At 39.7% G+C, this 12,477-nt stretch overlaps 1 protein-coding gene across 9 annotated transcripts in view; it reads right to left on the reverse strand.

The window, feature by feature from the left end:
• The window catches only part of LOC132378867 (inactive N-acetylated-alpha-linked acidic dipeptidase-like protein 2), a 937,774-nt gene that overhangs the window by 241,710 nt on the left and 683,587 nt on the right, over positions 1 to 12,477 (reverse strand). For all 9 annotated transcript variants that reach the window (XM_059946161.1, XM_059946120.1, XM_059946130.1 and 6 more), the window contains one exon: positions 11,553 to 11,749. In XM_059946161.1, the coding sequence (XP_059802144.1) occupies positions 11,553 to 11,749 (197 nt within the window). The remainder of the gene's footprint in view (positions 1 to 11,552; positions 11,750 to 12,477) is intronic.

A 12,477-nucleotide genomic window follows, 5' to 3' on the forward strand; every position in this document is an offset into this window, starting at 1 on the left:
GGATCCAGAGTAACAATTATTTTGTTCTCTACACTTGCGTATCGAAAATGACATTAAACAATCTTGAATCTAGATTCTGAATCTTGAATCTTGATGGTGTTGGAAGAGGCTAACAGTGGCAGTACAATACCATAGCCTCATTCAGAAAGCACTTTAGGACATTTCATTATATTAAATGCACTATACAAGAACAAATAACCTGTAATTTTGATGATCTATTGTTATTGTAAAGACTTCACTGACTTATTGAGTCTGGGGTTATGCTAGAAATATTGTCATCTAATCACTGCCCTCTATTATTTTGACCAAAAACACAACAGCAAGTTATTTATAGGAATGAATTTAATTTCTGTTGCAAAGTCACAAAACTCATTACGAACATGATCTTACAGCTCACAGGAACATATCCTTCGAAACCTAACAGCTGTGACTTCTTGTTAAGAATGAAATGAGGATGTGCAATAATTTTTGATTAAAAATAGGCAATGTATGGCCTTCAGCTTCCATGCTACCATAGTGAAATAGTGCAAAGATCCAATGTAACCATATATTAAAATAGACATTAAAATCTATAAATTGCATAAAAGCATTTGCAACACTTCTTTCAACTTCAATCATTAATCTTTGACCTATTAAACAGGAGAAAATCTTCCATATTGCTATTTGGTGTAAAATTATCAATTTTCCCTTCAGAGGAACATATTTCCTGCATTCATTGGAAGAGAGAAGGAAATATGAATAAATAAAATGTAAAGGAAAAGTGTTCCTTGCTGCAGAAAGCCATCAAGTTCTTTACATCATACCAGATAGTATTTATGTGAATCACCACTTTTTAATTGTGGATGCAGCAGGACAGACAATTATTGCTATCCCAACAAGAGTGAAAGTTTTTATCTGACTTCATGGGTTATTGAACCATGTCTGTAGGGTTAGGAGGCGATTACCATGAACAGCAAAGAAGGCACTTAATTTACAACCACATCATGTTTGAAATTGTGAAAGACAATGTTAACTTCTTTTATAGGTAACAACAAATCCCAAGCCTAACTTGCTCATATCCTCCCTAATAGCACATTTCTACAATTGCCTCAACAGGATAATCACACTGTATCTCATTGTGATGTTAATTAGAGGTGTCTGAAACTCAACCTGAACTTAAGAATGAAATATTTTCAAGTTGTTATTAATGCAGACTAATTCTCTCAGACAGTAAAAGAAAGATATTATTTACAATAGAACAATATAAATTGTGGACTTAAACACAACAAATAGTGGAAAATAATTGCACCATGGTAATCCAATCAAGTGGAACAGAAGGAATCATAAACAACAAGAGAAAAGCTCAAGGAGTTCAATTTAACTCATCAGGGTTTTGTGATAAGATCACGGCTATGAATTTAGTCTCGTTATATATTATTATTTGTAATAAATGCTGGATATTTTAGCTCTCTGTAATTAAGTTGGTTGTTTTTACACATTTCACTGGCTGAAAGCTAACATCAAGTTTAACGCCAGTACTTTAATCTTTCCTTTTTGGTTGATTTTTTGTTACCATTCTTTAATGAAAACACATTTGATGGAGCTTTCCTTTATTTGTTGCAATTACAGCTTTATGTTGTTTGTACTTTGTCGACTTGTAGTTGGCAGATCACAGTGTACTGCTTGTAGTTAACATGCACAACTGAATTTTAATGTAAGCACAGCCACTGGTGTGCACTGAGAGACAAGCAGAATGAAGAGTCCTCTCCCATTTGGCACATATTAAGGACACACATGTATATAATAAAATATAAAATCTGTTCCATTGTGACTGTCTAGAAACTGAGAATCATGCTCTGTCAAATTTTTGTTAAATATTGCTGATGCCTAATGTGCTCTTATTTATGTTCCTGCACACATTCTTGTGTATATAATGCACAATTCATTTTTTAATCATGCTTTTCCATGCATAATACATACTCGTGAATGAATCACATACAATCTGAAGAGGTGACATAAATCCTGTGCAGTTCCCAATTGATATGGTTTATCTGCTGTAAAACTGACACACATGTGCAATTTGGATACAGTGTGAGGCAAGCTTAGGAATGTAGATATGAACATCAAGGATAACCTTTGCATCTGCACTATTTAATGGCATAATTAACTACTTGGAGGCTTGTTGGAGAGTCAATTGGACAAGCTCATTTTACAGAAAGTGCCTGAAGACAATTGCTGAAAAGCTGGCAATTTCTTGGAGGGCTGTGTGAGGTGAAAATTGCCTTTTGTTAATCAGTATATGGAAAGCCCAGAGGCATTCCACATGCACAACCAGCGAGTGGTGGAAAGAGCCCAAAGGCAAGTCTTCACTTGCTCTGGATGTCCAAGGCAAAGATGCAAGGATGGTATTTTCCTCATTGTTATCAAGGAGCAATGCTCCCAACTCCAGAAAATCACCCAGCAACAGAGATTTCCAAAGATCATGCTGGCTGTGATATGCTACACACTTGTGCTTGGACACCTTTGCCTATAAACATGATGTGGGTCTGCAGATCATTTCAGGTCAATTCAGCTGATTTAGGCAAAGTTTGTCAATCAGCAACGTTTATCACAGATATTAGGATGAATGTTATTGGATCTAGCCCACTGGCTGAGATTTATGCCCTTGATAGAAACATAGGAAACCTACAGCACAATACAGGCCCTTCGGCCCACAATGCAGTGCTAAACATGTCCTTACCTGAGAAATTACCTAGGGTTACCTATAGCCCTCTATTTTTCTAAGCTCCATTTACCTATCCGAGAGTCTCTTAAAAGACGCTATTGCATCTGCCTCTATCACCATCATCGGCAGCCCATTCCACCACACTCTGTATAAAAAACTTACCCCGACATCTCCTCTTATCCCTGCTTCCAAGCACCATATTAGGCATATGTAGATGCAGTAGTACACGTGAGCAGAGCCTCCACACCCGTAGATTGTCTGATGAGGGATGACAATGTACATGTGACTATAATGTCTCAGGACCAGATGCTGGGAGATCCTATGGGCATGCCTGCAGAATACCCTGACAACTTTTTTGAAGTTTGTTTCTTTCATTGGCTTGAGTTCAGTGGCAGATGAGGTAGTCAGATGTTTTCTTGTTTTCAATATGCATACATGGAAGTCAGAGATTGCCTGACCCTTTATTGTAATCTCTAGAAGCAATAGTCAGAGATGAACACAGTCATAAGAAGTATATAAATCATCTTCATCTTGAAAGGAAGGCGATAATCATTGCATGGTCCAAAAAAAAAGGTGTGAGGGATTGTCTTGGATATTTTTATCGTGATTGCAATATCCTGATGGACGTTGGCAACATGGAATACTGCAAGTCTGGTTCACTGATGCATTGGTGAGACTGATGGTGGGGGAAGCTCTGTTGCCTTGGTTGTTGCACAGAACAAGGACTTTGTGCCTTGGAGTTGCCTGGAGCAGGCATCAGTGAAGGAGACGCTGGAGCTGACTATGTGCCACTGGATTATATACTTGATGAGGGGCTGGCCCCTCTCACTGTTGCTGCCCTCCGGTGTTCGCTTGTTGTAAGTACAAGCTAGACCAGGTCAACTCGGGGATTTGGGTTATATCATTATTACTCCTTTTTGTGACTATAGCTTTTTCTGAAATTATAACCATACTTGCTATTTGTGCTTGTGCTATCTTCAGTGTGCTCTGTGCTGTGCTGATTTGCATCTTGGCCCTGGAGGAATGCTGTTTCATTTGGCTATATTCATGTATATTTGAATAATTATTAGATTTGAAACTTTATCCATATTGGAGGTTTTCCAATGGCTCATCGAGTGACGATGATCATCACTGAGGACATTTTTGTGAACTGCAAATACTATCAGTCCTGAAGTGTACAACTGATATCCGATCACATACTAAAAATTATAGCGATCAGCAATTTGAAGACTTCTTCACTGAGGCACTCCACTCTGCTTCCAATATTTCAGCTGCCATTTTATATGTGGACTGGGGATTTTTGACCCTTGACTTTGCTTATCAACAGGGTAGCTCTGGAACAGCAGCAGCAAGGACAAGACCTCCAGAGAATGAGTGCTGGAGAATGGTGTGCAGTTCTGGTCACTGTAGTATAGGAAGGTGTGATTGTACTGGAGAGGCTGTGGAGAAGATTCACCACGATGTTACCTGGGATGAAGTAGCTATCAGTAGATTAGTTTTCCTTGTAACAGAGAAGTCTGAAGGTGAACTTGACTAATGCTATGCCCACCCTAGACCAGATAATTTTGAAAACGCGGGCTTCGCGTAAAAACGATAGGCATCCACACCAGGCGTTTTTGAAAATACCTCCGTCCACATTAAAATGGGTATTTGGGCGAATCTCCTCCTACTGGGCATGCACAGAACACATCTACAGAAAACAAGCGAAGAGGAAACGGTATACTATTTCCATTTCTGCAGTGGCGTTGTGCTATTTCCATTGGTCAAAAACTAGAGTACCTACAACAACAGTGAAAGAAAGTTTTCAACAATGTCTTTGAGGAATACAAAGAAAGGGGAGTAATGAAAAACTGTATCAAGTTGGTCAGTATTTATGAACAGGAAAAGCATTGTTTTTATATGAGAATTGTGCAGTCTAGTTCCCTAAAATTGTTCAATTCACTGATGGCTGTAGAATACTCATAGAAGATGCAATGCTGTTCCTTGAGCTTTGCTGGAGCAGAGAAAGGTCAAATGGGATGCAAATGGGTTGATATCTGCTGCATCTGTTCCAGCACATCATGACAGCGTTTTTAAAAATCTCCGCTTACCCTGTACACACTACACTGCCCAACCGGCATTTTCAGATTTACACACTCCGGGGAGCGTTTTAGACAAGCTCCATTTTCAGGGGAGGAAAACACCATTCTAGTGTGGACGGAGGGTCAAAACGAAGAGTAAAAGCTTTGGTTACAGATTTAACTGGTCTAGTGTGGACATAGCCTAAGATGCACAAAATTAGGAGGGCATAAGTACAATAGAAAATGAGAAAATATAACAATTGCAGCAAGTAAACAGGCCATCATGGCCCTTCTAGTCCGTGTTGAACGCTTACTCTCACCTAGTCTCACCTACCTGCACTCAGCCCATAACCCTCCATTCCTTTCCTGTCCATTTACCTATCCAATTTTTTTTTAAATGACAAAATTGAACCTGCCTCTACCACTTCTACTGGAAGCTCGTTCCACATAGCTACCACTCTCTGAATAAAGAAATTCCCCCTTGTGTTACCCCTAAACTTTTGCCCCTTAAGTCTCAACTCATGTCCTCTCTCAATCTTCTACGCTCCAAAGAATAAAGACCTAACTTATTCAACCTTTCCCTGTAAATTAGGTGCTGAAACCCAGGTAACATTTTAGTAAATCTTCTCTGTACTCTCTCTATTTTGTTGACATCTTTCCTATAATTCAGTGACCAGAACTGTACACAATACTCCAAATTCGGCCTTAACAATGCCTTGGACAATTTTAACATTACCTCCCAACTCCTATACTTAGTGCTCTGATTTATAAAGGCCAGCATACCAAAAGCTTTCTTCACCACCCTATCCACATGAGATTCCACCTTCAGAGAACTATGCACCATTATCCCTAGATCACTCTGTTCTACTGCATTCTTCAATGCCCTACCTTTTACCATGCATGTCCTATTTTGATTAGTCCTACCAAAATGTAGCACCTCACACTTATCAGCATTAAACTCCATCTGCCACCCCACTCTTCTAACTAGCCTAAATCTCTCTGCAAGCTTTGCAAACCTATTTCATTATCCACAACACCACCCAACTTAGTATCATCTACATACTTACTAATCCAATTTACCACCCCATCATCCAGATCATTAACGTATATGACAAACAACATTGGACCCAGTACAGATCCCTGAGGCACGCCACTAGTCACCAGCCTCCAACCTGACAAACAGTTATCCACCACTGCTCTCTGGCATCTTCCATCCAGCCACTGTTGAATCCATTTTACTACTTCAATATTAATGCCTAATGATTGAACCTTCCTAACTAACCTTCCGTGTGGAACCTTGACAAAGCCTTACTGAAGTCCATATAGCCAACGTCCACTGCTTTACTCTCATCAATTTCTCTAGTAACCTCTTCAGAAAATTCAATCAGATTTGTCAAACATGACCTTCCACGCACAAATCCATGTTGACTGCTCCGAATCAGACCCTGTCTATCCAGATAATTAAATATACCATCTCTAAGAATACTTTCCATCAATTTACCCACCACTGATGTCAAACCTACAGGCCAATAATTGCTAGGTTCACTCTTAGAACCTTTTTTAAACAATGGAACCACATGAGCAATACACTAATCTTCCGGCACCATCCCTGTTTCTAATGACATTTGAAATATTTTTGTCAGAGCCCCTGCTATTTCTACACTAACTTCCCTCAAGGTCCTAGGGAATATGCTGTTAGGACCCAGAGACTTTTATATTCTAGTACTTCCTCTTCTTTAATCGTCATAGTTTCCATAACTTCCCTACTTGTTTCCCTTACCGTACACAATTCAATATCCTTCTCCTTAGTGAATACCGAAGAAAAAAAAAGTTCAAAATTTCCATCTCTTTCGGCTCCACACATAGCTGTCCACTCTGATTCTCTAAGGGACCAATTTTATCCCTCACTATCCTTTTGCTATTAATATAACTGCAGAAAACCTTTGGATTTATTTTCACCTTACTTGCCAAAGCAACCTCATATCTTCTTTTAGCTTTCCTAATTAATTTCTTAAGATTCTTTTTACATTCTTTATATTCCTCGAACACCTCATTCACTCCATGCTGCCTATATTTATTGTAGATCTCTCTCTTTTCCCGAACCAAGTTTCCAATATCCCTTGAAAACCATGGCTCTCTCAAATTTTTTACCTTTCCTTTCAACCTAACAGGAACATAAAGATTCTGTACCCTCAAAATTTCACCTTTAAGTGACCTCCATTTCTCTATTACATCCCTCCCTTAAAACAAATTGTCCCAATCCACTCCTTCCAAATCCTTTCGCATCTCCTCAAAGTTAGCCTTTCTCCAATCAAAAATCTCAACCCTGGGTCCAGTCCTATCCTTCTCCATAATTATATTGAAACTAATGGTATTGTGATCACTGGACCCGAGGTGCTCCCCAACACATACCTCCGTACCTTACCTTTTCCTTTAGCAGAGTTGTCTATTACCAGAAGGATACATTAAGGCAATTTCCAGGAGCTATAGATGTAAAGGAAGACATTTTTCAGAGAATGGTTGAAAGCTGGTACTCCACTAACTGATGGAATGGAGAAGGCCGATACTCTCAATTTCACCCTCAATGCCATATTTTGATTTCAGACATAGGACAGCTGCTGCAATATCACATTTCCTTCATCTTCACAACATACTAGCTGTGCACGTGAGGCCACGACTGCAACTAAACTATTATCAAGATACACAGATTAAAAAACAAATTTCACTTCAGTTTGACATTCTTGGACTATGTAGAGAATTGATTTAAGGTTGAACTTCAATAAAAGTGGATTCATCTGTGTGCAAGTAGCTGAGCTGGTATTTCTTTGTACATCATCACACACGATGAAATAGATGTATTGTATAGCCATTGCAGGCTTATCAGCTACATGGTATGGTGTATTATATTTGATATTAAAAGTTAACTGTTATCATAGAGTGATATACTTGGTCCATCTTCCATGTGCCAGTTCTATCCAAGATCTGTCCTGTGCTGTCCCTTTTCCCAATGGCCCTGCAAATATCCCCACACAGTTATTTATACTGATATTCTGATGCTTTAAGAGTGCTTTATCACTGCAACAGTACATTCCACTACATCATTTTCTCTACACCTAAATTGAAAATATTTAAAACGACAAATGATTGACCAGACGGATCAATAGTAACAATACACAATCTTTCACTTAAGTCAGTAATGTGGCTCTTTTGAAAGTAGAGCAATCATTTTTCCATTGATCTAATCTCTAGTATGTGCAGGAAGACATTTTTAATTCAAATAGAAGGTACTTGCGATTTTCAAGTGAACAGCTGGTCAAATAGTACAACAAAAAAAGAATGCTGGGCAATCCAGACTCCAGGTAACAAGGTCACCTTTTCAATACAAAGTGTGAATTGGTGAATAGAGGCCACAATGATGTTAATGTGCCAGGAGTATTAAATGCCTTGCACACGTACTCATATGCAAAAGCCATTCCACCATGTTCTCCCAGTCTAGGGGCAGATGGAGAAGGCAGATAGAGTGTGTTAGGGAGTAGTCTCTAATGAAAAAACTAGCAATGATGGGAGCTGAGAATAGGACTGGGGATGAATAACAGGGTGTTGAAGTGCATATGAGGGACAGAGATATATATAGAGGATGGATGATTATGAAAGAGGGATAAAAGAGATCTAAGTTTTGCTGAATACCCTTGACCTTCTTCGTTGCTGCTGCTGCTATGAGGTCTGGAACTCTGCTCGGAAAAACAGGCCCCCAGTCCTCGGGGTCGCGTTGCCGATGGCCGTTGGCGGGGGCGTCTTAATATGCTCGGCAGAGGATGGTGCTCGGAGAAGCCGTGCTGGAGGGGATGGTCGTCGGCTCGGAGGTTCGAGGGACTCAGAGTCCGCTGCGGTCAGGTCGCTTTCGGTGTGTGCTGTGTCTGCGAGGCTGGGTTCGACGGAGCTTTCATTGTGTGCTACGTCTGCGAGACTGAGTCAGGCAGCGCCGTGGAAGTCCATAGCAGGGGTATTCCCTTCTGCCACCGGCGTGGGATGGCGAGTCTGTCCGGACCCTGGGGACTTGTGGAAACAGTGTGGTGGTTTCTTTTGAACTTATAGTCCTTTAACATCTTTGGACTATTTTTACTGTGCCTATAGTCTGTTTTTGATCAATTATGCTAATGTTTGCATTGTTGTAACTATATGTTGTAACTATGTGGTTTTGTGCAGGTCTTGCAGCTTTAGTTTTTGGTCTTGTTTGTCTGGGGATTTGGGGCTCCTTTCCAGGGAACACGCTAAGACGGTAGCGCGATATTAATACGCAGCAGCCTCTCCAGACTCTGGATTGGGGATTGCCAAACATTATGTGGATTTTCTAGTGTAGTCTGCTTTGTCATATACTTTTGTGATATCATTCTGGAGGAACGTTGTCTCATTTTTTAACTGCGTTGCATTTGAGGTTTCTAAATGACAATAAACTGAATCTGAAATAAAGACCTTGTGGTTGATAACTGCTCCTGTGTTCTAGATTCATATCGTCTGATAACCAAACCAGATGAAAATTATGCAGTTGTGGGCTGTTTGCAGACTGACATCGCTCTATCTGCTCATAGTTCGGATCTGGGTGACACATGCACAAAATACTCAACCTATACATTAAGTACAGGTTCAACAATTGGTTCACTTCCATAGCGGATATAATCATTGCTGCATACATGGAAATTTATCAGCAACTGTCTTTCCCTCATGAGTTGTTGTGATCTGGTGTCCGCTAAGTGAACATTAGTTATAAACAAATTCTATCACTTAGTCAAGAAAGAATCGGATAAACGAAGAAGAGGGAAGAAAATGTAAGAACAGGGGAAAACTGTTGTGGAATGTATATCATTAGCTGGTTTTGTAATTGAGCAGGTACAAGTGAGATGGACTGAATTAACTTCTTTGCTGTTTCACTCTACGATTCATTCTGGACAAAGACATTGGTCACATGATGACTGTTTGTAATTGGGGGCACTCAGAAACATGCACAAGTTATCAGTTTCCATTCTATTCACAAAGGCAGGCATATCTGGCTGCAGAGCTCTCACTTAGTTTTACATACAGACAATGCATGAATAAACATGGGGACGATCAACTCTTCGCTGTTTCCCCCTTTCCTCTCATTTTCTGTTATGCAGTTTCCCTACCCTTACATTCCCCTTCCAGGGACTGGTACTTTCTAATTCCTACCCACTCCTGCCCTCCTCTGTGAGTTTCACTATCTCTCAATATCTCATTTATTTATTTAGAGATCAAGCACAGAATAGGTCCTTCTGACCCATTGAGCCGTATCACCAGGAAGATTTAACACCAGCCCAATCATGGAACAATTTACAATGACCAGTTAACCTATTAACCGGTACGTCTTTGGACTGTAGGAGGAAACCCACACTTTCCATGAAGAGGCCAGAGGATGCTGGGATTCAACTCTGAACTCCCATGTCCTGAGCTATAATAACGTCATACTAACTGCTATGTCACTGTGGTGCCCCAGTAAAAAATAAACTACTAAATGTGCTTTCTTATTTAACCCAGACCCATTTTTTCAGTTACTAAGTGCCCCGAGGTGACTTATTTGGGAATTTCCTTAACCTCCTTGATTTAACACAGAGAAAATCAAAAGAGAACTTTTTGTGAATGTAGAGAGCAATTAATTTATTTTAGCTAGCTATAAGTGCACAGTGGGGAGTATCCTGACTGGCCTTACATGGGAACATCAATGTCCTTGAACAGAAAAGCCTACAAAAAGTAGTGGATCCAGCCCAGTCCATCACAGGAGAAGCCCTCCCACCACTGAGCACATCTACAAGGAGCACTGCCAGAAGAAAGCAGCATCCATCATCAAGGACCTCCACCATCGAGGGCCATGCTCTCTTCTCACTGCTGCCATTGGGAAGGAGGTACAAGGATTTTAGGTGTTCCACATCACCAGGTTCATGAACAGTTATTATCCTTTGACCAACAGGATCCTGAACCAGTGTGGATAACTTCACTCACCTTACACTGAACTATTCCACAAACTATGATCTCACTTCCAAGGACTCTACAATGCATGTTCTCAATATTATTTATTACTCATTTATAACACCTAATATTTGTTTTCTTTTGTAATTGCACTGTTCGTCTTCTTATGCACATTCGTTGTTTTGCCCATCTTTGTTTGGTTGCGTTTAGTTTGTCCTCTTATTCCATTGTGTTTCTTTGCATCAACTGTGAATGCCGGCAAGAAAACAAATCTCAGGGTAGTATATGAAGAGATATGCACACGATGATAATAAATTCACTTACAACTTTAAAGCTGTGCTGCACCTGAAATGGATGGGTTTTATACAAAAATTAAGTACATATATCAACAAAATACTATGATTTTCCAGTTTTGCTATTCGTTTTGATTTCTAGAGTGTTCAGTTTGACCAGGTTGTACAGACGGTTCAAAAGCACAACTCCCAAAGGGATATTACAGGCTGCAGATCGCAGTGATTGTAGTCCAGAAAAAGTGTAATTAATAGAATAGTTAGTAGTTCTGTTTGCTGCCTGCAAAGCATTGCTGTATCTCGCCAGTGCCATCTTTGGTATTTCAATGGTTACAGACCACCGGTTATACGATATTGAACCATATGTTGCTAAGCATTGCAATGAACATATTTCAAAATGTTCCAACATACATTTTCTTATTACAGTTAACAACCTACTTGAATATATTCTGAACTAACAAACTCAGTTCTTCACAAATATCTTCCAATTTATTTTTGAGGATAAATTGGAATCCATACCTCTGCCCACTCATATGAGCCAATGTTGCCAAATGTACTTCCTCCCCAGGAACAAAATAAAATGCTCCGGTTTGGTCGCCATTGCCGCTTCTGAACTTGGGACATTATAGCTTTGATTATTTCAGTAATAGTGGAAGTGCTGCTGGTCCACATTTCTTCTTTGCTGCCATGGTGACTACCAACAATAACATATTTATCTGCAAAAAAAAAAGAAATTCACTTTGTTAGTAACTAACAAGGAATTTTTATAAAGGATTTATATAAAATAAAAAAAAACAAGAAATACATGTATTTAATAATCTCACCCCTAAAAAACAGTTTAGTTTCTACAAAAGTGAACAGTGGATGTCATGAACTGGATTGAGATTTTTTGAGGAAAAGATGAAGAGAATTGATGAGAGTAGGGCAGTGAATGTTATTTATGTGGACTTCAGTAAGGAATTTGACAAGGTCCCTGTGGTAGACCAATCCAGAAGGTAAAGACACACTGGTCCATGGTGACTTGATAGTTTGAATTCAAAGTTCCTTGGTTGTAGAAAGCAGACGGTAGTGGTGAAAGGACATTTCTTTGAATGGAAACCTGTGACCAGTGGCATTCCACTCGGATCAGAGCTGGGTCCTAAACTATTTATACGAAAATAGACCTGGGATGTTTAGCAAGTAGTGGAGAACACAAAAATTGGTGGTGGAGTTGTGGATAGTGATGGAGGCTGTCAAAAGATACCAGAGGAAATAATCAAATGGAGAGAAATGGCAGCTGGAGTTTAATCCAGACAAATGTGAGGTATCACACATTGGGAGGTCAAAAACAAAGAGCAAGTATACAGTAAATGGGAGTACCTTTAAAAGCATTGATGTACATCGGTATCTACCAGTATGTCTTCCATCCTATCAGGGGTGTAAACACCTTCAAGCATTGATAGAC

The sequence above is a fragment of the Hypanus sabinus genome, chromosome 2 (genome assembly GCF_030144855.1).
Source record: "Hypanus sabinus isolate sHypSab1 chromosome 2, sHypSab1.hap1, whole genome shotgun sequence".
Classification (NCBI taxonomy): Eukaryota; Metazoa; Chordata; class Chondrichthyes; order Myliobatiformes; family Dasyatidae; genus Hypanus; species Hypanus sabinus.